General features: G+C 22.0%; 9 protein-coding genes across 9 annotated transcripts; 5 read left to right on the plus strand and 4 right to left on the minus strand.

Moving 5' to 3' along the window:
• Positions 1–4,441: 4,441 nt before the first annotated feature.
• SRAE_0000032200 (G protein-coupled receptor, rhodopsin-like family and GPCR, rhodopsin-like, 7TM domain-containing protein) lies at positions 4,442–5,755 on the minus strand (the record flags this gene model as incomplete). The annotated part of the gene is made up of 2 exons (XM_024646198.1): positions 4,442–5,626; positions 5,669–5,755. 2 exons carry the CDS (start codon positions 5,753–5,755, stop codon positions 4,442–4,444), a joined length of 1,272 nt encoding a protein of 423 aa, XP_024500404.1.
• Positions 5,756–10,890: 5,135 nt separating this feature from the next.
• On the plus strand, positions 10,891–11,408 carry SRAE_0000032300 (Ctr copper transporter family-containing protein; the record flags this gene model as incomplete). Its single annotated transcript, XM_024646199.1, has 3 exons — positions 10,891–10,963; positions 11,001–11,121; positions 11,183–11,408. The coding sequence occupies 3 exons, from the start codon at positions 10,891–10,893 to the stop codon at positions 11,406–11,408; spliced, it is 420 nt and encodes a 139-aa protein (XP_024500405.1).
• Positions 11,409–11,549: 141 nt separating this feature from the next.
• Positions 11,550–12,110, plus strand: SRAE_0000032400 (Ctr copper transporter family-containing protein; the record flags this gene model as incomplete). Its single annotated transcript, XM_024646200.1, has 1 exon — positions 11,550–12,110. One exon carries the CDS (start codon positions 11,550–11,552, stop codon positions 12,108–12,110), a length of 561 nt encoding a protein of 186 aa, XP_024500406.1.
• A 690-nt stretch (positions 12,111–12,800) lies between these two features.
• Positions 12,801–14,905, plus strand: SRAE_0000032500 (Hypothetical protein; the record flags this gene model as incomplete). The annotated part of the gene is made up of 2 exons (XM_024646201.1): positions 12,801–14,345; positions 14,450–14,905. The coding sequence occupies 2 exons, from the start codon at positions 12,801–12,803 to the stop codon at positions 14,903–14,905; spliced, it is 2,001 nt and encodes a 666-aa protein (XP_024500407.1).
• A 181-nt stretch (positions 14,906–15,086) lies between these two features.
• Positions 15,087–15,608, minus strand: SRAE_0000032600 (Hypothetical protein; the record flags this gene model as incomplete). Its single annotated transcript, XM_024646202.1, has 1 exon — positions 15,087–15,608. The coding sequence occupies one exon, from the start codon at positions 15,606–15,608 to the stop codon at positions 15,087–15,089; it is 522 nt and encodes a 173-aa protein (XP_024500408.1).
• A 534-nt stretch (positions 15,609–16,142) lies between these two features.
• SRAE_0000032700 (Heat shock protein HSP 90-alpha 1) lies at positions 16,143–18,245 on the minus strand (the record flags this gene model as incomplete). Its single annotated transcript, XM_024646203.1, has 1 exon — positions 16,143–18,245. One exon carries the CDS (start codon positions 18,243–18,245, stop codon positions 16,143–16,145), a length of 2,103 nt encoding a protein of 700 aa, XP_024500409.1.
• Positions 18,246–19,402: 1,157 nt separating this feature from the next.
• SRAE_0000032800 (Maternal effect protein staufen) lies at positions 19,403–21,435 on the minus strand (the record flags this gene model as incomplete). The annotated part of the gene is made up of 3 exons (XM_024646204.1): positions 19,403–20,637; positions 20,689–21,229; positions 21,277–21,435. 3 exons carry the CDS (start codon positions 21,433–21,435, stop codon positions 19,403–19,405), a joined length of 1,935 nt encoding a protein of 644 aa, XP_024500410.1.
• An 894-nt stretch (positions 21,436–22,329) lies between these two features.
• Positions 22,330–23,135, plus strand: SRAE_0000032900 (Ground-like domain-containing protein; the record flags this gene model as incomplete). The annotated part of the gene is made up of 2 exons (XM_024646205.1): positions 22,330–22,690; positions 22,732–23,135. The coding sequence occupies 2 exons, from the start codon at positions 22,330–22,332 to the stop codon at positions 23,133–23,135; spliced, it is 765 nt and encodes a 254-aa protein (XP_024500411.1).
• A 528-nt stretch (positions 23,136–23,663) lies between these two features.
• SRAE_0000033000 (Fatty-acid amide hydrolase 2) lies at positions 23,664–25,304 on the plus strand (the record flags this gene model as incomplete). Its single annotated transcript, XM_024646206.1, has 1 exon — positions 23,664–25,304. One exon carries the CDS (start codon positions 23,664–23,666, stop codon positions 25,302–25,304), a length of 1,641 nt encoding a protein of 546 aa, XP_024500412.1.
• Positions 25,305–27,035: the final 1,731 nt, after the last annotated feature.

Below are 27,035 nucleotides of genomic sequence, written 5' to 3' on the forward strand. Positions count from 1 at the left end.
TAATAAAGTTTTTAGTTATAGTGAAAAGCATACAATATATGTTGTTTGGTCCTTTTTATATATTTTTAACGTATATAATACAAAATTTTTAAAAACTCTGACATCGTACTCTTAAGTGAGTAATATTAGAAAAAGTGTAAATGGAGAAATGTAACATATAAAAAGAGATATGTAAAAGATGAGGCAACAAGCGGGACTGAAGATATTACTTTTTATTTTTTTTTTTTTTTAAAAGCTTCTTTGTACCAGCTGGTACCAACAAAGAAAATTATAATTTGTTTAACAAATATATCATTATTCTTTTTAAAGTAATTTTTCTTCAAATAATATTTAATAAATTATCATTATTAGATAATTAGAAGGATTTATCGGCAAGGTAAAGTTATATATTAAAAAAAAATGTATATATATATATATAGTCATCCGATAAAAATTTAAATAGATGGATACATGGTTAAAGATAATGTTAAGTTGCACTAATAAATATATTATGTATAAAGTGACTTTTATGTAGAGAAGATTATATTATATTATTAAAGTAAAATAATAAAATGTATAATTTTTATATATAACTTCATTTAATAACTATAAATCTCGCAGGAATTTTATATATTCTTATATAAAAAAAAGAAGTAAATTCATGATATATTAATTATTTATAAAAATATCAAACAAAAATTTTTATTTAAAATTTGATATAATTCTTAAAAACAAAATATGATGAATTTTAATAATAAATATAACTTATCATAAACAAGAACATGTAATTTATTTTTATATCATATATTATTCTTAAAATATAGCATAAAAGTTTGGTAGCAAAGATTTTTAAAATTATCATTACTATAAAATATAAAAGTAGACGGAGTATAAAATTTAAAATAATGTCCTTGTACAATTAAAAATATTAAAATAGGAGTGCATAAATGTTTGCAATACTGCGTAAAGAAATCAAGAAAATGGTTTGGTGTTACAGCCAACTATTATTTTCTCTTCGAACGCTGGCATATTTTATTTTGTGAACATTTTTTAGTATAACCCTTAAAAGATGGGGCATAGTAAAACTAGTTTCAATATAATATTACAAGGACATAGCTGACCTTTTCTGGAGGAAATTGGTGATGAAGGACAACTTGAACGCAAAAAGTTGTGCGATACAATTACAATGGAAATCTAATGAAAAGTAAATGAAGATAAAATTAACGGAAAAAAAGAGATATGTTAGTAGGACATTAAAAAGTTTATTGTCTAGTATTTTTTTTTCTTAAATTATGCCATTTTAAATTAATAATAACTATAATATCTTTTTTTTTTTAAAAATGGAAATAATTACAAACATACTAGCTTTTCAAAATATATAGCTTCCTCTTTAGTAAATGGTTAATTTTTAACATTAATTACAAAATTTTCCTCGTTTAATAGCAAAATTACACTTGTTTTACATTATGAATATCAATGTTATCAGTAAATGTGGAAGTATTCATGAATATATTAATGAAGATTAAAAAATACATAAAAAAGTTAATAATGAATAAGTAATATTTTATATAAAATGATGTTCAAATAGTTAAATAGTAATAGAAAAAAAAATTATTTGTGACTATATATAATTTATATTTGATAAAAAAAATATTTTAATATATTAAAAAAAAAATTTTTTTTTAAATATTATTAAAAAATAACAAAACTCTCTTACATTTATTATATAAAAATAATTATAAGTGATGGAAAAAAAAGTTTAAAACCATCTATATCTCATATAATATTTTAACCATCAGTTAATAATTTTAACTTTTATTAAAATTGTTTATTTATGATACATGGTGTACTCTTTTTCTAAAATATTTATATATATTAAAAAGCATTTTTTCAATAACGTTCTTTTAAAAAAAAAAAAATTTTTTTGAACAATTAGTAAACAAACATTTATTTGCACTTCTATTTTAGTGGTTCAGGCATTGAAATAAAAATATAATTACTATATTGTTATATAAAATTTTTTTTTTCTTTTATTGTTAAAAATTCTAATTGGAATTTTAACTATGCTAATAAATAACTGAAAATAAAAAAAGATATTTGCGCATAAAGATGAATATACTTGCATATATAATAGTGCAAAAGCTCCGTACAGTAAAATTTTTATAAATATAACTTGACATTCTCTTTCATTATTATTTTTTTTTTTTTCTGCGAATATTTACATACATTTTTGAATAACCTAACAAAAATTACATCAAGCCCCGTTCAAAATTTCTTTGATGTAAATAAAATGAATATAGTATAATAATAAAAATGATGTTCGAATGGTGAACGAAAAGAACATCACAATCGTTCATTTTGCGGATGGCAGTAACAGGCTGGTGTAACCCCATGGAAACAAAAAAGAATTATTTTTGCTGTTTTATGAAAAATTTTTGCGGCAATCAAAAATTAAATTATTATATATATTAGTAGAAAGAGATGAAATATATATATATAAGAGAATTAAAATGATAACTTAAAATAAAAATATAAATGTATAAGTAATTTAAAATTTTATCATAAGTAATATTATGTTTTCTTATAAGAGTAAGATTTACCTACATGTCATTATATATATATACATAATACTATATAAATTTGTTATATATATATATATATATATATATATTAATATATAAAAAATATAATATTAAAAAGTTTTTATACGATTTATATATGGACGATAAAATGAAGTATTTATATTTAATCATTGATATCTATACATATTAAATAGGCTAATTTATTAGATATTTTCATAATTAAAAAGAGATATTAAAATATGATAGAAAATATATTTAGCTAGTTATAAGAAAGTATAAGTAATTAAGGAAATATAAGTAGATTCATAGTACAAAAACAATTTATAAACTATAAAAAAAAAACAAGTTATATTTATATATAATTTTTTAATCAACAAAATATTTTAGTGCAAAAGTTTTATAAATAAAAAATAAACATAAACATTTACATTAAAAAGTTGTTTAAATTTATCATTAACAAGTAAACTTCTAAAAATAAAATACAATAGTAAATTTTAAATTAAATTAACATCTTAATTAATGTAATAAATAAATTAAGTATTAAAAAAAAAAGTACATAAATTTTTCTAAAAATATCCTTGAAATTTAAAATTATATTTTTATCATATATGTCATTTTTAGATAGTCTTAAAAATAATATTCTACAATTTTATATAAAATTAATATATAGATAACAGTCATGGTGGTAAAATAAAATATTTATAATATTTAAAAATATTCATTTTAAACCTGGTTAAAAATATTTTAATTGAATTATCAATAAATTTAAAAAGACATTTAAAAAAAAAGAATATAATATTTTGTTACATTATATATGATAGAAATATCTGTGTACTGGTATGAGGGTAATCTTAGGACAAAGCCACTTTCTTATCGTTTATTAATCTTATCATCTTTAAAATATTCTCTTTTAATTTTGAATGAAATAGTTAGAATTTGTAAAACAACTATACAGCGTGAAGAGAATTTAGAGTGTAAGATAAAAAAATTAATGGAAATAGGGAATAACGATATAAAAGATCATTAACAATTTGAATGGTTTCTTTATCGCTTTTGTTTAATTGATAACACGTTAAAAATATAAAGAAAAATGATAATTAAATGGTTATCGAAGAAGTTATTAAAATGGCAATCTTAAAAATAATGTTCAATAGTTGAAAGTGCAATATTAGAATAAAAAAAGGTTAATTATAAAAAAAAGTGCAGTATAATCATTTTATAAACATATAAAAATATGTAATTGTAAGAATAAAAGATTAAGTAATAGACAAAAAAAAGTTAATGATATATTAATTTAAGTGAAGCATTTACTAAATTAAAAATTATAATGTGGTACTTTGATATTTGTTAGAAGAAAGGTTAATCAAAATTTAAAAAGATTTTTAATTAACAACTTGTCTTTCTTTTACACTTTTTTTTGATAGTTCATTTAATAGTAAGATCAATTTTAGTTACATTTTAAATTTTAATAAAAATTTTTAGGTTAATAAAAAGTGTATCTTATAATGAAGAGAAATAAATATATATATATATATATATATATGTATATCTATCAATTATTAGAAAAATTTGTAAAATTTTCATTATTTAATATTTCCATTAATAAGTATATTAAAGTAAGAAAAATTTCTTCTTTTATAGTATAACATATAAAATGACATCAAGATATAAAAATATTTGTATATGTTTTAAAAATAACTTTTTGAATGAATAAAATTTTTATATTTTAATAATAATCATGAAAAAAAAAGCAATACATTTATTAGTTACTACTAAAATTATTAGAAAAAAAAAAATAATGATTTATAGTGAGAGAATGTTTTATAATATTATAAAATATTATTGTACAATAAATATATATATTTAGTATATACCACGTTTTATATATTTTTTTCCATATTAAAAGGTGAATTGGTTTTTGTAAATGAATAGAAATGGTCTTGTGCTGATATTTTTCTTATCATATAACAAGAAATATTAGATGATTTGTTTATTATTGGTAAATCCGGATTTTTATAACGAGATGATAGTTCAAAATTAGAATTATTAAATGAATGTAAATTATTTATTGAAAATTTTACGTTTAATTGCCTCTGTTTTTGTGAATCTCTATAAGATACACTTTTAGTTACAAATGGTGTTGTTGAATTTGAAATATCATAATTTCTTTGTGCCCTTGTATAAGGTATCTCAAAAGATGACTCCAAATATCTTTCAGCATTTCTTAATAATTTATTAGAAAATATTCTTTTACAATATTTTCTAAATCTTTGACCATAAAATAGAAAAACCCAAAAATTTGTTGAACAATTTAGGACAATTAAAAAATTTGATATATCAACGACAATTGTGGCAAAATAACTTCTCTGAAAAACTTCAGCACCAATAATTTTTTCAATAATATCACATGCTGTTGGTAGTATTGTTGAGATTAAAAATTTTACAATAATTAAGACAAGCATAATATTTGCCTTATGTTCTCTTGAAACTGGTTTTGATTTTTTAAGAACTTTACTTGTCTCAGCCATATCAGGACATAATTTTTTTCTACGTAATATTGCATGCCTTATTGCTAATGATATTTTTAATGTTAAAATAAATAATATAAAACATGGAATTAGGGAAACTAAAAGTAATTGGCTAATAATTTTATATAATATATGATATAATGAGTTATGAGCAAATGGTGTTCTATCAACATAATATATACAATTTATTGTACCATTTACATTAGTACAAGTTTTATTTGTAACAATTTCAAAAAAACGTGGAATATTATAAAAAAATGCTAATACAGAAACTAAAATCATTATTCTTTTAACTCTTGATCTTTTACCAATATATCTGTGTTTTAATGGTTTACATAAAGCTAAATACCTATCAATAGTAAGTACCAAAATAACCCATACTGAAGCAACCATTGTTATATTAGCTCCAGCAAATATATAAGGATAAAATAATTGATATGATTCTAATGAACCAAAATAAACTCTATACATATTTGGAAAACTATACAATAAGAACCCATTTAATAAGACAGCCGTCTGCCACAATGTTAATGTTATCTATAATTTATTTTTCTAGATTAGTTAATAAAAAAAACATACCAAATAATAATGAATAACTGGTGCTGTGTGTTCTTTTGAATGTTGCCTAAATACATAAATGCATATAAAATTTAGAAATACACCCATAATAAAACATAATGATGTAAGGATTCCATTAATTATAAATGAAAAATCCATTTCAATATGATTAATATTTTCATTTAATTTTTATATGGTAAAAGAATATACCTTTGTTTTTCTTTTATTATAAAATAAACTAAAAAAAAAAATTGTAGAATTAAGAGTACATGATATTTCAAACATTTTTAATATTAAAACATTAAAGTTAATTAACATGAAATAAATTTAATAAAAAAAAAAATACTTATAATAATGACAATTGACCAATTTTTTTTAATAACATATATAAATTTATTCATAATAATATTATATTTATAAAAAAAAAAAACAAATTATTTTTATATAATTAATATAAGGTTAAAAAAATTTTTACCTAAATTACTAATTATAGGTCTCCATAAATTATTTAAAATTTTTACCAAAATAAAAAATATTTTTAATAGTACATAATATAATAAAGTCATTTTATAATAAATAGTTATAAAAAAAAATATCTAAGTAATAATTTTAAATTAAAATAACATCATTGAAAATGAAATTTAATTAATACTTTTTTTTAATATCAAATTAAATTTACTAAAAAATAAATTTTGGTTGATGACTCTAAAATCACCCACAAAAAAACATAAATTAAAACAAAAAAGTACTAAATATTACCTAAAAATTTAATTATAAAAAAATATGACATTAAAAATTTTTATATTAAATAATACATTTTATTATTGTGGATAAAAGTTAATAATCAAAATTAAAAGTAAATAAGTTCAGTAGTACTTTTGAATACTAAATTAAAAAGTAAAAAAAGTAAATATTTATGGATTTTGAGAAGGATAACTTTTATATTAAAATACATTGAACTTCTAGTTTTTTTTTTTTTTTATTATTTATTTAATTACTATTCTTATTAAAATATAAGTTATACATTATTAAAATAACAACTTTTTGTAACTTGATTTTAGGAAAAAAAAAATTATAAAACAATTATTTTATATTTATAAAAAATAATTATATATTCTAAGTAAAATGCGGTAGGGTAAAATTATATGTGATTAAAAATAAAATTTTAACTTTAATATTCTATGAAAAATAGACCTCATTTAGAAATTATTTTAATTATTATTAATAAAATTTATTTCAATTATATTTTATTAGTTATGCAGATTGCTTTAAAGGAATAGAAATGAAAAACTTTAGTTTTTAATTTTTTTTTTCTTTAATTATAAATTTATCATAAAAGTTAAAATTTAACCAAAATATTTACAATAATACTGGAAATTTATTTGAAATAGTGTGAGGAAATGGTGAAAAATTTACTGTAAAACCAAAATAAAAGATCATTTAAATTTTAAATGCCTACCAAAAAAGCAAAAATGAAAATGAGATATGGTACAAAGTAAATATGTTGCTAATTGTACAAAAAATTTCCTTGTAATTAACACTTCTCTAAATGGGAGGAGTTAAAATATTTTATGTTGCATTAAATTATCTTAATGATAAATAATAGTACATTTTTTTTATTGTTTAGTATTTAGATTGAAGCATGTATTCATAACAAAATAAAACTATAATTTAATTTTTAAAAAAAAAAATAGAATGTAACATTAGATTTAAATTTAAAACTGTGGTATTAAAATATTTATTATAATAGATGAATTAAATCCTAAACCAAAAAAGGGTTTTAAAAAATATGATACTTATATGATTTAAAATAATGTTAAAAACAAAAAGAACCCCATTAAATATTTTTTATTAATAAATTTTTTTTTTTATGAAGTTAGGAAACAAAATTATATGGAGACTGCGAGGATTGAACTCGCGACTTCTCGCATGCAAAGCGAGCACTCTACCACTGAGTTAAGTCCCCGGTAACAAGGGACCTCTCTATGTAAAAGAGACTGAAAAATATCCTTTTTTTGAAGTTATAAATACTATGATATAAAATATACATTTATTTGACATAAAATTATTTATTTTTTAATCCAATTTAATTAATAAAAATGCTTTTGATTATAATAAAAAAAAAACTAATTTATAAGTAATGTAGGTTCATTAGGCAAATGAATTAAGCAAAAAAAAACAATATTTAAAAATTATAGTGTTTAAATTTTTTATAAAAATTGTATCAAAAAAAAAGTAATAAAATAAATTTTTTAAATTTTATTGTAAAAAAATATATATATATATATATTTTAACAAGCTAGCTAGCCATCTAAAACTTTTGTTAATTAAAATATTTTATACTGGAATATTAATTTATTTATTATAAGATGTCATTTAAAATAATAAATTAGTAATTTCAACAACATAACTTTAAAAATGTTATAAATAATATCTTTTTTTATTTTTTTACAAGGTTCTGCCTATTGTTAATATTTAAAAAAACATTCGTTTTTAGAATATTAAAATAAAATTGTTTTTAAATATAACATCTAGAGTGAAAAAAAAACTTTACTGACTTTTATACTAATTTTTTTTAAAAAAAAATTGAAATAAAACTTGGTGTTGCAATTATTTGGTTAATATTTCACGTAATGAATTTCTTTATTAATTATTTTTATTGCTATAATATGACATTTATATAAAATAAGATATAATAAAATTATGATTATGTTAAGGAAATTAAATTTTATATAACATTTATTAAGTTTACCTAATATTAAATTAATATTATATACATATTTTAAAAATAAACTTAAAAAAGACAATTATTTTAAAAATGTAAAACTAAATATAGTATTCAGTTACAAGTAAAAAATTTACATTTTATAAGTAAATGTAATGCTTATCTTAATAATGCAGGACATAGGAATTGAATTTTTAATAGATGTAAAATATATAGTAATTGGAATATTAAAGATATTAAACATTTAACAAAAAAGATATCTAATTATATTTTAATGATTAAAAAAAATTTTTTTACAAAGACTAAAAATAAATATTAAATTTTATAAAACTTTGATATCCCTAAGAAAGCTATGTCATCATCAATGTATCAAATAATTTATGACTGACGTGCAAATTATCATCACCGGGATTCGAACATTAAACTGTTTAATTATAATATTTTACTTAACTATCAGCGACAATTAAATATCATTAATGACGTATACTTTTTTTTTCTATAATAATAAAAAAAAAATAATAATTTTTTTAAACAATAATATTTATGCAAACTGCCATAGATATTTTATAAATATTAGTTAGCAAATATTTTTATAAATTATAATATAATAATAGGCAGAGCACCAATTAAAATACCAAAGTTTAGTAGTTTTATCTAATAAAAATAATAAATTACTTTAAAAGTAAAAAAGTTCTTTTGTAAAATTATATATTTAATTTTTTTTTTTTAATTTTAAAATAAAAAAAATAACTTATAGAAATATATTACACTATTCAATATACAAAGATATTCCCGGAAATTTGGTTGAAGGAAAAAATATATCAGGAACTTGCTATTACCAGGAAAGATAATCACAGGAACACCAACTGTCAAGAACTATTTATAATCGAAAATTAATTGTCGGGAAGTAATATTTCAGGAAAAGCTATAGATTTTAACCACTGAAACTATTGTCTTTAAAGTTATTTATAAATAATAATTATATTAAATACAAATAAAATTTTTTTTTAAATATCAAAGCTTAAAAAAAAACTTTTTTTTTTTTTAATTATAAAATAATAAGAATATAATATGTATAGATTTATTGCAAAAAAATATTAATTCATTAATTTTAAAAAAAAAATTTTTTTTCTTTTGGATTGGAAGTAAGAAAATATTTATGTTAACTTTTATATCTAATTAACATAAAAATATTTTTTTTTAAAAAAAAATAATTGATAATAAATATATTTATATATATATATCTATTGCACTTAATGACAACATATATCCTGATAGATAAAATAATAAAAAATATAAAAAAAATTTTTTTCAAATAAAACTTCAATCTTTCCTTAAAAATAGTAGAAAATAAATTGAGCAATTTATGAATAGATTTATAACAATACCATACCTTAATTCAATTTTATTATTACTATTGTCCTGTACTTAGATGATTAAAGAATAAATATCAAATATATTAGTCTTAAGATTGTTATTTACATAAACTTTAAATGGCACATTTATATATAGTAGGATGTTTTAACACGCAAAAAGTAATATTCGGGTACATAAAAATAATTATGAAAAATATAGTTTAAAAAGAGATTATGATGGAAAAAAAAATTTTTTATCCAATTATTTAGGATGGTAAAAAAAATTTTTCTTTTTAAAATATATTTTTTTAAACATAATATTTAAAAAAGATTATTTTTTTTTGTAACGTCATAAATATGATTACTGTTAACTTGAATATATTTTTAAATACTTTTTTTTTTGTTTAATTTATAATCTTTGAAAAAAAAAGTGCTTTAAAATACTTAGATCAGTAAGAATTTTCTCAATTCCTGTTGGTTGTTTTAACATAAATAAAATTTTTTTTTACAATATCATTTTTTTTTATCAAAATTTTATTGTAAGATAGATTACTATATTTTTTTTTCTGATATTACAAAGTTTTATCATTTATTGATATATTCTTATCGTTATAAATTGACATGAATATTTTATGTTTATAATGTATGAAAATAAAATTAGTGAGAAAATTTTTATCTCCACCACTTTTTACTTCATCATTAGTGATAATATATGAAGTTTAAATTATTTTTATTTACTTATAAATAATTATATGATCAATAAAATAATTAAAGTAATTTTTTTAACTTAATATTTATAGTTTTGTAATGGGTGGATATTTTTGTGAGGAGAGTATTTTTTTTACCTTTTATTTTTTTTTGTGTTTTTTACTTCATCGGATGTAAATAAGTATAAAAATTTAATTTTTTTTTTTATAAAAATAGTTAATTTTCCAAACATTCTTTAATAATGTTTACATGTAGTGAAGATAGATCGTTATTCTTAATGTTATGATTATTGACAGTAACAATCTAAGGTACTTTTAGAATTTCAATGATAAGTTAACCTGATTAAAATTTAATATACCAGCTAAATCAAGAGTTATAAATGATATATTAATCATATTAATTTCATAATATTATTTCTATTATTTTTAGAGATGAACAATACAAAAAAACAACATATGTGGATGTGGTATCATTCAGAGATTAATGATGTCCTTCTATTTAAAAATTTTCATATTGTAACAGTAAATGGTTAGGTAATAAACTTTGGTATTAAAACATTTTTTAGATATGATAATAGCTTGTGTAATTTTTGCTTTCTTAGCAATTGCCTTAGAAGCACTTAAATGGATAAGATGGCGTTTTTCTATTTGTCATGAAGAAAATGTAGAAAAAAATAATACTAGAAGGTAAGATTACTCATTTTTTTTTATGATTATATAAAATTTGATAAACATTATTTTTTTTTAGTTATTGTTCACGTACCTTTGATAAAATGAACGTTTTAAAGACAATATTTTTTTCAATACAAATGATTATATCATATATTCTTATGCTTGTTTTTATGACATTTTCAATATGGTTATGTTTATCTGTCTGTATTGGAATTAGTATTGGATATTTTTTATTTGGAAATAGAGTATTTAATTTACCTGATAAAGTTAAATCTACTCCAAAAAAGATAAATGAAGATTAAAAAATTGTTGGAAGAAATGTTTAAAAAAAAATATTTTAATAAAATTATTTTCTACTTAAATGTATAAATAAAAAAAAAGTGGTATTATCCAATATATTTAATTAATTATTATATTATAATATATTATTATAGTTACAAAAAATGATGAATATGGGAAATCATCCAATGATGAAAATGTATTTTCATTTTCGAATTAATGATGTTATTCTTTTTGAAAATTGGGTACCTCATGATACATTTATATATATAATATCTTGTATCATTGTATTTATATTAGCATTTGGATTTGAAACTTTAAGATCATATAGAATGTTATTATTAAAAAAAGAAATGTCAAGTAAAAAATGTTGTAGAGCAGATGTTTTAAATATTACTTCTAATATTTCTCAAATTCCAACTGATGAACCACCAGAATGTGATTGTAATATTATAGATGATTCTATGAATGGATATGATAACAAAATATATAAAATTTCAAATTTTCCAGTTAATATAAAAGTTCTTTCATCTAAATATCATTATTTTCAAACATTATTATATTTTATACAAATGTTTTGGGCTTATAGTTTGATGCTTATTTGTATGACATATAATGTTCCACTTGTATTATCAGTAATACTAGGACATTCTACAGCATATATAATTTTATCACCTTTTTCAAATACAGAAATGGAAGAAAAAGTTGGTGATTGTTGTAATTGATACGAAGAAAAAAAAATTTTATTAAAAGATTTAATATAGGTAATATATTTTTTTTTATTATTATTAATATAGATAAACTTTTAAAAATAAAATTTTTTTTTATTTGAAATTATTTTATTTATGAGAGATATAAAATTTAAAAATTATATATATATATAGTATATATAGTATAGGTCAAATAAAATTTTCCAGTTTATTTATATACTAACATTAAAATCTGTTAAATATCAAAAGTGAAAAAAAAAGAATTTTACGAAATGTGTATCTTTTACCTAGATTAACAATGTTAATTGAGAATTATTTTATTTATTATCGTCATGGTATTTAAAAAGTATGCTTTGAAAGGTAGAAATCGGTTTACATTTTTCGATTAAATTATTATCCGACCTACATTATGAAAAAGGAATATTTCTTGAAGAAATGTAAATCTCTTTTTACATAGAGTAAATTTAATTCCATATAACAAATAGAACATAAATTTTAGAAATGACAAATATTTTGAATTTAGATTATGTTTTAACGATTTGTAAGAATATCTAAAGATCAAACTTCTATATATTTGGAGATATCCAAATTGATAATATCTTTAAGTAATTTTAATTAATTTAGTATATTAAAAAAGAGTAAATAGAAGTAATTACTTTTAAATAAAATAAATTTTGATAATTTATTTGTATATATTACGTAATAATGTATTATAATACTATAATATGTATTTTTTTATTTTCTAATTTTTTCTATATCTTTGGACAAAATATAAATGATCCTGATTATTATCCACCACAAATTGATCATAACACTGATCCTATAAGAAGATACTTAAAATTATGGAGTGGTATTTTAAGAAATGTTGCCGGAGATACTGAACAACCAAATTATTATCCACAAAATAATTATGTTAGAGATTATCAACAAAATTCTTATCAAAAAACATACAATGATTACAATCAAAAACCTTTTGAAAATTTACTTCAAATGTGGAAAAATAAAATTGAAGAAATAACATTAGCACCAAAAGTTTATACTGATGGAATTCCATTAAATCAATTGAAACCTAATACAAATAATGTCAATAATGATGCACAAGATTTTTCCCAATCATTTCCTGATATAAAAAATAATAATAATGACAAAGAAATTATTAATGAAATGTTACTTCATAAATTATTACCTAGAAATAAAGGTGATATGTATGCATTTACATCAACAACATTAAAACCTTCACCTACTACTACAACAAATGAAGTGGTAACAAAAAAAATAAAAAAGAAAATTCATAAGAAATTAAAGAAAAAAAATACTACTAAGATAATTGTTGATTCAACATTACCACCAAATGACAATAATATTGGTAAAGATTATAAAGTTAAAGTTAAAATTGGGCCTACAGGAAATGCTGAGGAAACAACAACTGTACCTACCACAGAAGTTTCAACATTAAAAATTGAAGTAGAAGGTAGTGGAGAAGAAATAAATAATAAAGAAGATGAAAAATTTACCACTCTTGCAATTGATAGTGATGAAGATGACACCTCTGAGGCAGAAGAAGTTCATTTAAATGAAAATAATATAAACAAAGATAAAGTAAATAATAATAAAAATTTAAATAACACAACTAGTGATGTAGTAAACAATAATAAAATTTCAAAAAATAGCAATATTACAGAAGTAGAGGAAAAAAGTAGTAAAACAAATGATAAGGATAATGATATTTCTGAATATGTAGAGGAGTATAGTGATGAAGAAAATGTTACTGAAAGTCAAAATTTAAAAAAAAGTAACGATTTAGAAAGTACTACTATTGCAAGTAAGATTAAAGAAGATTATAATGTTACTGAGTATTCAGAGGAAGAGGATGGAGATGATGATGATGACGATGATGAAGAAGAAGAAGAAGAAGTACCAACAACAGTACAATCAACAACAACAACAACAACTACAACCACAACTGTAGCAACAACTACTACAACAAAAAAAAATAAAAAAAATGATAAACATCCTAAGAAGGAAAAAGTTTCTATCAAAGAAAAAATGAATAAGAATAATAAAAACAATAAGAAAAAAATAAATGTTGAAAAGGAGGAAAAATATACAATACCTGAAGCTGAGGAGGAAGAAGATTTTTTGCTTCCAAAACACTCATATGCATCTCAGATTGACTCACTTCCAGATGTAGAATCATCATCAACAACCACAAAATCTCCAGTACAAGGGCAATCGGTGTATAACTTCTACGTAAGTCGTCGTTAGACTTTTTACAACTTTTTTTGTTAATAATTTTTTTTTGTTGTTTTTTTTTTAAATAAATTTTTTATGCATGTAAATTTTTAATATTTTAGACAAATGCTAATGCTAATTCAACACCTAATAATTCAAATACAGTAGTTCCTGTTAATACTATGGTAGATGGAATATTGCCATTATTAATTCCTCTTCTTGCCTCAAGAACACCATATTTACAAAATATTTTTGATAATTTAGCTTCTGGTGTTAAAACAGATAATAATTTAACACCAGTTAAAAATGAAAATTTAATTTCAATGGCAAAAAATAATAAAGATAATAATATTGAAGGTGATAGATATTTATTAAGTCAAGTAGATGAAAAACCAACACATACAAAAGAAGATTTAAAGTTGATCAATAAGAAAAGAACACTTGATTATATTTCATCAGTTGTACCAAAACAAGTCTCAGATACAATTAACAAAAATAATATACAATATTTTAAAACAAAACTTCCAGAAAATAATTCAAATCTAGATCACATTCCTATAAGACCAAACAAATTATAAGAAAAAAAAACTTTTATCTGCTACTTAGAAAAAAAGAAATTTTACAAACATTTGTATGTAGATAAATATATATAATAATTTTTTTAATAATAAACAACATTTAACAAAAAAAAAACTAGCAAATAACAAATTTTAATAACAAATACAAATAAATTTAAACAATATTATTTTAATACACAAATCAGGCAAATTTTTGTTTTTTAATGTACAAATTTTGTTTTTGTCTATCTAAATACAAATGACCTTCTTTTCTTTTACGTAATAACAAGGAAGATTTAAAATTAAATGGAACTTTTGGTTTAATTATTGTTTTAGTAATTGATTTTTGGTTAAGATTATCAGTTATAGTATCTTCTGTTTCAGAATACTCATCTTCTAAATCACTATTTTCTTCATCCTCAACATTTTCTTCGAGTTTATCTAATTTACTTGTTTTCTTTTTATCTACATTTTGAGATTCTTTTGATGAAAGTTCACTAGCTTTTTCTTCTTTCAATGCTTTTTTTGCTTTGGAGGACATTTTTGTCATTTTTACACTTGACTTTTTAGTAAATCCTTGAAAAGACATTTCCTCAGGTGCTTCATCGTCTGACGCTTGTTGTTGTTTAATATCCCAAAAAAGTTCATTCTTATTAGGAAACTCTTTTTGTTCTTTATATTTTCTAATTTTTTCAATAGTTGAAATTCCGTTCTTTGCCTTCATAATTATTAGGAAATATGTGAATTGATAAAAAAAATATGGTAAAGTTTGTTAATGTGAAACGTCTCTCCAAATAATTTAGATAATCGTTTTAAAATAAATATTTTACTACATTTTTATATGAAAAAAAATAAATTTATCCCCTTTTAAAAATGTTTTTTCTACAAGGTTACTTTATTCATAAAATTTAGAAACTTAATTTCAATGAGAATATTACAATTGCTCTTAAAATAATTTTTAAATAGTTGAAAAAAATAACTTGTTCATTAACTTTGTGAATAGAAAAAGTATCGAAACAAGAAATTACAACATTAGTTAAGTGCCTAGTGCTTAACCAAAAAAAAACCTTAACTATGAAGTTCACTCCTATACAATAGACTGGATTTTATAGACATTATTTTGTAAAAGAAAACATTCTTCACACTTCAAAAATATAAACGAAAACAGTATCAGTACTTAACAAAATTTATTAAAAAATGCCAAAGAAGACATAAAGTAATATTAAAAGGAGATCATTGACTATTAACATTAATTTTCTTAGTCAACCTCTTCCATACGGGCTGAATCTCCAGCATCTTCTTGAACTTCAGCTACAGGTGCAGCAACTGGTTCAGGTTCTGGCTCATCAGCTTCCAAGTCTAATCCTAACTTAATCATACGGTAAATTCTGTTGGCATGAGCTGATGGATCTGTGAGGGTAAATCCACTGTTGATCAAAGAGATCTCGAAGAGGAGGACAATAAGATCTTTTGCTGTCTTGTCATCTGCATCACTATCAATACGATTCTTCAATGTCTTGATAATTGAGTTGTCTGGATTGATTTCAAGAATTTTCTTAGATTCCATGTATCCCATTGTAGTTGAGTCACGTAATGCTTGAGCTTTCATAATACGGGTCATATTGCTAGACCAACTGGCTTCAGTGGTAACAATACAACATGGAGATTCCTCAAGTCTGTTGGAAACAACAACTTTTTGAACTTTCTTGTCAAGAATGTCAGTCATTGTCTTGCAGAGTTTTTCGTACTCGACTTTAGCTTCTTCAAACTTCTTCTTGTCTTCTTCATCTTCAGGAAGTTCAAGACCTTCACGGGTAATAGATACCAATTTCTTTCCATCATATTCCTTAAGTTGAGCGATACAGTATTCATCAATTGGATCACACATGTAGATGACTTCATAACCTTTACGAACTAAACGTTCAACAAAGGAAGATTTGGATACAATTTCGATTGATTCACCAGTAATAAAGTAAATTGCATTTTGTCCTTCCTTCATACGTTCGACATATTGTTTCAATGAAATTTGTTCATCTCCAGAAGCTGAAGTACGATAACGGAGGAATTCGGCGAGTTTCTTTCTATTTGTTGAGTCCTCGTGAACACCAAGTTTGATATTTTTAGCGAATTGCTCATAGAATTTCTTAAAGTTATCAGCGTCCTCAGCGATTTCCTCGAAAAGTTCTAAAGATTTCTTAATAAGATTCTTACGGATAACTTTGAGGATGTTAGAATGTTGGAGCATTTCACGAGAAACGTTCAATGGAAGATCTTCAGAGTCAACAACTCCCTTGACGAAGTTCAAGTATTCTGGCATCAATTGATCACAATTGTCCATAATGAAAACACGGCGAACATAAAGCTTGATTCCATTCTTACTTTTCTTGTTCTCAAACAAATCAAAAGCAGCACGTTGTGGTACAAAAAGAAGAGCACGGAACTCAAGTTGACCTTCGACAGAGAAATGCTTGACGGCAAGATGGTCTTCCCAATCGTTTGAAAGAGATTTGTAGAAATCAGCATATTCCTCATTGGTAACATCATCTGGATTACGTGTCCAAATTGGTTTAGTCTTATTCAACTCTTCTTCTTCATTGTACTTCTCTGTGATCTTCTTCTTCTCCTTCTTTTCATCTTCCTTAACATCTTCAACATCACCTTCCTTCTTAGCATCATCTTCTTCCTCATCGTCAGAAACCTCCTTTTCACGTTCTTTCTCAACGACCAATTTTATTGGGTAACCAATAAATTGAGAGTGTTTCTTGACAATTTCCTTAATCTTCTTCTCCTCAAGATACTCAGCTTGGTCCTCTTTGATGTGGAGGATAATCTTTGTACCACGAGTTAATTCAGGATCATTGTATTCTGAGATTGTGAATGAACCACCAGCAGATGACTCCCAAATGTAACATTCGTCATCGTTGTGCTTAGAAATTAAAGTAATTCTATCGGCAACAAGAAAAGCAGAGTAGAAACCAACACCAAATTGACCAATCATAGAAATATCAGCACCAGCTTGAAGAGCCTCCATAAAAGCTTTTGTTCCTGACTTTGCGATAGTACCAAGATTGTTGATAAGATCAGCTTTTGTCATACCGACACCAGTATCGATGATTGTGAGTGTTTTCTCAGATACATTTGGAATAATCTTAATATAGAGATCTTTTCCAGTATCAAGCTCCTTTGGCTCTGTAAGAGCTTGGTAACGTATTTTATCCAAAGCATCAGAAGAGTTAGAGATTAATTCACGAAGAAAGACATCACGATTGCTGTAGAAAGCATTAATAATCAAACTCATCAATTGAGCAATTTCAGCTTGGAATGCAAACGTTTCTACTGGACCAGACTCAGACTCAACCATAGTGAAACTAAAAATAATAGATTAAATTTAATATTAAAAAAAATATAGATGACTATTCTACAAACTAAAAGTGTATAGAAAAACGCGCAATCGAAACAACACCAAGAGATACCCAAGACACCGAGAAAAGAATAAAATGATATGAGATGTCGTACAAAAATGGAGGTAAAACGTAGTAGAGTGGGAGGCAACGCTTTTATATGATGATGAGATTATCGAGAGAATGTTCGAGAAACTTCCCTGTACTATGCAAAATTTTTGACAAAGCATCGAGATAATTTATCTTGGTGTTAGTAGAATATTCTAGAACATTCTGTATCAAATAATATTAATGGAATGGTTACTAACTAACTCGCCATCAATCTACATACAATTTTCCGATACTTGTATAAATTTTAGTTGTCTTTTTAAATAATTTTTTTTTTTAAAGACATTCTACTGTAAATTTCTTCTGGGGAGAGGAGTACTATATGGGATGATTTTTTCATCTCAACTGGATTAAAATCCATTAGTTTTATGTTACATTGCATCAGGAGAAAAATTTTTTCTTCCATCTAAACTTTGATATAGTAGGAATTTTTGTGTTTCATTAATAATTAGTGCAATTCATACATTTGAATAAAATTCTTAACAAAATAATTTTATAACATGTGAATCAAAAAATAAATTATATTTTCCTTGTTACTTGTAATCCACATTTTGGATTAACAATTATTAACAAATTTATAGTACTTTCTTAAATTTTCAAATAATTGGTAAAAGATGTTTTTTTTGTAAATTTATTTTCTATTAATAAATTAGTTAATTAACAGAGAAATAATCAAACTACAAAACAAAAATAATAATCAGTGGACAATTAAAAAATATATTCGAAGTATAAATTTATTAAAAAATATTAATATATAAAAATATATCATTCAATATAAGAGAAAAAACGATAATTTCATAATATAGCCTAAATCTGAGGAAAAAAATTAGTACCAAAGGTATTCAAATTATAATTAACATTCGTCTTTTCTTTTTGGTGGTTGCAAAACATTTTATTTCATACTCCATTCCCCGTAGTAACTACCTGTTTTGAATGTACTTATATATTCTTTCACACCGTTATTATATTTATAAAACAATTTAATTGTTTATACTATAAAGTTTTCAAATTACTCCGTATGTTGTTCAGAAATAAATTCTTCATCACACATATTTACAGAAAGATGTTCTTCATTGTTGTAATCAGATGATTTTCTGTGAATGTCTTTCAATAATTCAAGAATATTTTGAGCTGCATTGTCAGTAGCTTCAGAGTCACTGTGTCCCGATCCATTGCAAACAACGGTGTTTTCAAGATTAAGATTAATTAAAACAAAATAAAACCACTTCTTTTTATCTTCATCATAACGTTCAGGAAATTTAGTAACATTAATTTTGAATCTATATAATTTAGACAAGCATTCTAAATACTCGAATGGTCTTTCTTTTCTTTCTTCTTTTGTAAGAATTAAGTATTCTTTACTAAGATTAGCAAGTTTATAGCAATCGTCATAATTTAACATTCTACAGCGATTCTTACCAACTTTTTTGTATTTTTTTGATGACCCTTCTTTAAGCGGAACAATTTCAATTTTTGGATAATCTTCCTCATCTGGGGGACCGCATCCATAAATCGTTGGATTAAAGGATACAGATTTTTTCTTTTTTTCAGTTTCATTAATACTTTCACTCTTTTCTTTATCTTTAACATCAGAATCTATTTTTGAAATGTCGAAAGAATCAATTTGGCATTCAAATTTATCCTCACTTTTATTTTTTAATAAACTTTTCCCAGGTTGTTTCATTGGTTTTGAATATCCAATAACTTCTAAGAGTGCTTCTGCTGCAGCTCTTTTTGATAATTTTTTTGTTGGCCCACAACCCTCACAACGAAAATTTTTCCATATAACCTCACATATAAATTCATGCCTTCTAAAAACACTACGTTCATCAATAAATGTAAATATTGGATCTGGTTCTTTTGCCATTTGAACAACTTGAACCAATCTACTTATTGGATTAATATGATGTCCATATTCAGGATCCATTTTTCTATCTTTAACTAAAAGTCTACGTTTGTTTTGTTCTTTATAAGGATTAGGTAAAAATTTTTTACTAATGCTTACAAAATAAGTAGCAATAAATAAAGGTTTCTCCATATAAGTTTCTAATTGTTTAACCATTTTATTACAAGCTTCTGTTTTAGCAGCTTTTTTACTATTACCTTCACCATTAGATGTAAAACTATCTTCATCTGATGTTACACGGCACTCATATGTATATACTCTATTATGAGGTTCACCTGTTTCACAAATAAGATTAAATTCAACATTCATTTTCATTTTTACAGCATACTCATGAATTACTGATATAACATTTTTTTTCATAATTGAATTATCATCATTATTAAAATTACCTACTAATTTTTGTTCCAATTCTTTAGTTTTTTCAGAAAGAAATGGAGAAAGATACGTCAACACAAGACAACTAGCATTATTTTTAGCTTCCTTTAATGTACATCCAGTTCCATGAAAAATCAATGCACTTCCTGTTTTAATTTCAACACAATATTTTTTTAATCGAGAATCAAATGTTAAACAAGGATACATTCTTGAATTAGTTTTATTTGTGATAACCAGAGAAAAAGGCATTAAATTTTGAGATATATTTATTGAAGAATCACTACAATATACATTTGATATCAATTGTTTTTGTAAACATTTCGCAACAGATGACAATAATTTAAAATAATCAGTTGGATCTTTGTGTGATTGTTTTGTTACAGGACGAGGAAGTAATGTTTCCTCTAAAGCAGTTTTTGCTGCAGATTGTTGAGCTTTCTTAATTGAAGCACCATAACCAATATATGTTTCATTGTTACTAAATGACAATTGAACTGAAAATTGTTTTTTATGAGCAGGTCCAGATTCATCAAGTAATACATATTCATAACGAATCTTAAAAAATATATATTTTTTAAATATTTATTATATTAAAAACATACATTATTAAATCTAGCAATTTCTGAAATAATACACATATAACTTCTTTCATTCTTGTCATTATTAATAGCATAATTATATTGGCACTTTGGGTTTTTAACTTTAGTTGAAACGACGTGTTTACCACACCATTTCTCTGGATGGATAAAATGTTCATTCATGTTGATATACGTATTTTAGAATAAGGCAAATATAGTTAAAATTAATAAAGTGAAAATTATATTATTTTAATAAATAAGACGCGTAGTTGATGTTACTTCGACATTTGTTCCTAAAACTAAAGTTTTAAGTAGACAATAAAAAATATAAAAAAAAAACTAAAAATTAAAAAAAATATATATTATTAAAGAATAACATATACTGGAGAGTACTTTGATATTTTTTAATAATATAATATTTTAATGAATCAAAAGTTAAGTTTACTTACAACACAAAAATGTAATGCTTCAGTGTTATTAGTACATTCGATAGGAGTGAGTAGACAAATATCGTGTTAAGATTGGAAATTTAAAATATTACAAGTATTATAAAATGTTATAGTAAATATTATGGTAATTGGATCTTTTTTTTTGTTTAAATATAAGATTATTTATTTTTCATAAGTTTAAATTTGAGTTTAATTTATTTTTAATTGAAATTACAATACACAATATATGGTTATGTTGATAGTTATTTTTTTTATTAAATCAATGACCTTATTTTGCCTTTTAGACATTATTATCTTTTCTTAAAATAATAGTTTTTTTATACATATATATCAAAAATTAATAATAATGGTTCATATTAAAATAAAATGATTATTGCATTTTTAAAATACCTATTATTTGAAATAAGATATTTATTATGTAGATTAAGAAACTTTCGATTGTTTATTATTTTAATAAAAAAAATAGACAATCATAATAAATGAAAGGAACCAGGATTTTTATAGACAATTATCTTCTTAGCAGGAATTAATCTATTTTTAAAAGATGTTCAGGTGAATGAAAATCTTTTGAACAATCTCATTCTCTTAAATATTAAATTATTTTTGGAAAAAGTTTGTTGTACATATAATGTTATATTATATTCTATATTTATTTCCTTTAACAATAAGTGGTTTCTTCTTTCAATCATCACCTTGTTCGTGTCCACAAACTAGCTGTCCATTAACTACAGTTTGCCCAGAACCTACTTTACCAACTACATTTATAAATCCATCACCTGTTACCTCATTTCAAGTGCCATTTAATAGTCCTCCGTGTCAAAAAATAAATGAAAATAATGGATATGATAATTCATTATCAACATACCAAGAACCTATTTTAATAACATCATCTTATTCACCTATTCAAACATATGGATATCAAGAAATACCCCAATCTCAACAAATATATATACAACCAAGTCATGTTAAAGAGAATAACATTGAAACATGTAGGGATATTAAAAATTTTTTATATATAATATTTTTTTAGATCAAAGTTATCCAAACTATAATATTCAAGATATGATTGCAACTAGTGATAATTATTTAAATAATAATATACTACCACAAAGAGATTCATTTGGTAAGGAAAAATTTTTTGCCGACAAAACATCTACAGATAAAATTGATAAAAAAAAGAAAATGAATAATAAAAAGAAAAGTTCATTCAAGTCATTATGTAATGATTCAAAATTGGCAAAAATAATGGCAGAGGCAATTGTATCAGATATTACAATTTCAAAATTACTTATTTCTGATGCTGTTTCAATTGCCTATGACAATAACAAAGCAAATGTAATTTGTGCATCAGGTGATTTTAGTTATAGTATATTAATTCAAAATGAATACTGTGAAACTACAAAAGGAAAAGTTACATGTTTTGTTTATTTATAACTAAAAAATTATCATATAATAGAATTACTAATATTATTAAATTTTTTTAAGTGTATAACTAAATTACATGTGTATACTTTTTTTTTTAAATAATTTTTTTTTTAGACAAAGGCAATATTATATATATACCCCATAATTTAAGTATATTATTTTGTTAAAGCTAAAGCTAAAAATTTTGTTATTTTGCAATATTTTTTTTTTTTTTTTAAATCAGCATCAAAAAATTATTTATTCATACAAATATTCAAATTTTGGTTATCATAGCACTTAAGAAAGATAGTAATAGTAATAATAATAATGATGTATAACAAGTAATAAATATTTAAATATATAGTAATCAATTTTTTTCTAAGTCTATTATTATTAATAATTAATATAATAAAAAATTTGTTTGTATTTTAACCATAAAAATAATATATTTATAATTTTTCATTTTTTTTTCACTCCAAAATTTGTTTATTAAAAAATATAAAATGATATTTTTTTTAAAAAATATTATTGTCATAAATTTATTAATATCTTTTTTTGATGACACTTTTATATCATTTAATTGATACAGAATACCTTTATTCAACACCAAAATTTATTGTATTATTTTTAAAAGTTATTCATGTATTGTTTTGTATATTTATTAATATTCTTTTTAAAATATATTGGTCATTGAAAAAGAAACAAGTTGTTCCTAATATTAAAAATGATCTCCTTAAACTACCGGCAATTAAATGTGGTGAATTAATAAGGCAACGATTATTAACTTCAACAGAATTAGTTGGTAGTTATATTGAACGCCAACTTGAGGTCAATCCAATAATTAATGGAATTATGGAAAAAAGTTATCATAAAGCACTTAAGACGGCAAATGATATTGATAATTATTTAAAACATATTGATGTTAACTCTGAAGAATATAGTATTTTGATGGAAGAAAAACCATTACTTGGGGTACCTTTTACTGTGGCAAATTCGATTGTTGTAAAAAATTTTCAATCAACATGTGGAATTGTACAAAGAAAGTTATTTCAAAAATCTGGAACAATAGAAAATCAGGGTGTAAATCGATTAATAGAAGCAGGAGCAATACCAATTGCTTCATCTAATGTATCTCAATTATGTATGTGGATAGAATGTAATAATAAAGTTATTGGAAGAACAAATAATCCATATGATGATAGGAGAACTTCAGGAGGATCTTCAGGTGGTGAAGCAGCATTAATTGCCTCTGGTGGAAGTCTTTTTGGAATAGGAAGTAATATTATTGGATCTATAACTATACCAGCATCTTTTTGTGGAATTTATGCTTATAAACCTACTTCTGAAATATTTTTATGTGATGGACATATTCCAGAAATAACTCATTCAATGACATCCCTTGCTTGTATATCTGTAATGTCACGCTTCGCAAACGATTTATATAGTATATCAAAAATTTTTTATGATAATAATGACTTGATACCAAAAACCATATCTATAAATATAAAAGAATTAAAATATTTTTACTTGGAAGATTTAAATTATATGCAAGCAGAACCAATACATTATAATTGTCGTTATGCTATTAATAAAGTTACTGATGCATTATTTTTTAATTATGGAATAACATCAATAAAAGTAGAATTTGAAGAACTTCGTTCAGCTTATGAAATGTGGCAAGCAACATTGCAGGTAGTAACAAATAAAAATATGCATGATATTTATGGTTTATTAACTAATTTTCATCCAACTAGAATAGTTAATAATATTAGAGAAGTTAATGCAAATATTCTTGGCTTTAAAAGTGAATATGATCTTGGTATGTTATTAGAAAAAACAACTTTAACATTATTACGTTCATTATGTAAAACAAAAATACAAAAATATTTAAGTATGAAAAAAAATTTATGTAAAAAAATTGAAAATCTTTTAGGAGATAATGGAATTCTTATTGCTCCGGCATTTGCTGTTCCAGCACCTTATCATAATCAACAAATGTTTACAAGAATTGATCATATATATGGTTCCATATTTTGTGCTTTAGGTTTTCCTGTTATTACATGCCCTGTTTATCATAACTCGTCTGGAATACCGATTAATGTTCAAATAATAGCAAAAAAAAATAATGATAAAATACTATTTCCATTAGCAGAAAAATTAGAAAAAACACTTGGTGGTTGGAGAGAAGCAAAAACATAGATTATAGCATTAAAAATATTAAAAAATAAAATATTTTTTAAAATTAAGAGGAGGTCATTGATTTAGAAATATTGTAATATGTTTTTTAAAGTGTACTTTCTATTATTTTATATTCCATGAAAAATTTATATTCTTTATCCATAATAATTGTATAGTACTTGTTATTCTAAAGTACATATAGCTAAAAAGTATCTCAATTTTTCGTGCAATTTAAATTACTACTTTTTTTTTTTTTAAATAAATATCTTTTTATAGCACGTTTATATAGTGTGTATTTTAATTATTAATAAAATATGTTTTTTTTAGAAACATATTTTCATATGTATCGTGGTAATGTTCATAACAAATAATTATTTTATTGTTTGAAGTATTTTTTAATTTAAATAAATTTTCATATATCATTACAGAAATAGATTACTTTACATAAATTAATTCTTGTATATAAATGAAGTTATTATAAAACTTTAAAGGTAATTTTATCATATATATCTAAATACATAATTATAAGTATTTATATTTTAAAAAAAAATTTAAATAGACTATTATGATATTCATTTTGTATTCATAACATATAATTTATTAATTGTGTAAATAAAACGTCAATTTAAGATATAAAATGTTTATTATTTTATTATAAAAAAAATGATTTAATAAATTTTTTTTTTTTATACTTCTTTATAAATATTTATACCAAAAATAAAAGAAATTTTTTACTTCTATATGTCTTTTTTATCTAATGTTATTTATAATTTATAATTTTATATTATATTATTCTTCCGCTTTATTATTGCATCATCATTAAAACATTGTAAAATCTTGATTAAAGAAATTTTTTTTTTTTTTATAAAAACTAAAATTAAGCTGATTTAAAAGATTATTAACCCTTTGTCATGTTATCCTAAAAATAAAGAATATACTATTTTAATTAAAATTATAGAATTATTAATTATTTTTTTTTAATTTATTTGGAGAATGATTAAGAGATATATTTAAATGTAAATACATTTATAACTTATATTTATCTTAGTAACTTATGTATTTGTCACATAAATTAAAAATTTTTTAATAATAATAATATCTTTTATAAACATGCTATTTATAAAGATTATTAAAATAGATTTGATAGCCAATATTAATAATATTACAACAATAAAAAAAATATCCTTAATATAATATTTTATTTATTAATTGAATATTATTTCTTAGAATAACTTTTTTTTCACTTTATTTATATACCTTAAATAATATGAAATTAAAAATATTATTATATTTAACATTATTGATAAAAGAAATGTAAATATATCTTCATTTTTTTTTCTTACCAATTCACCATATCAAATTCACTATTTTTATTCCTAAAAATTTAATTAAACTAATTATTAGAAGATTTTATAAAGTAATATAATACATTTAAATTACATCTTTTCTGCCACATCAAATAATATTTTTTTAAGCATTTTGTTAAAATTATAACCAAACATATGGTTTATAAACAATATACTAATTTATATTTTAAATTTTATATTTCATTTTTAAAAAAAAATATTTTTATAAATTTATTTTTAAATATAAAATATATAATTTTATTTTGGTACCAAAAGAACATTACTAAAATTTATATATAAAAAAAAAAGAAATAAAAATTCAATTATTATTTTTATATAAATATTGTATTAATTTTGTGTTTTTATTATCAATACAGAAATCTAAAGTTAAATTTTTTAAAATTAC

The sequence above is a fragment of the Strongyloides ratti genome, scaffold srae_scaffold0000002 (genome assembly GCF_001040885.1).
Source record: "Strongyloides ratti genome assembly S_ratti_ED321, scaffold srae_scaffold0000002".
Taxonomy (NCBI): Eukaryota; Metazoa; Nematoda; class Chromadorea; order Rhabditida; family Strongyloididae; genus Strongyloides; species Strongyloides ratti.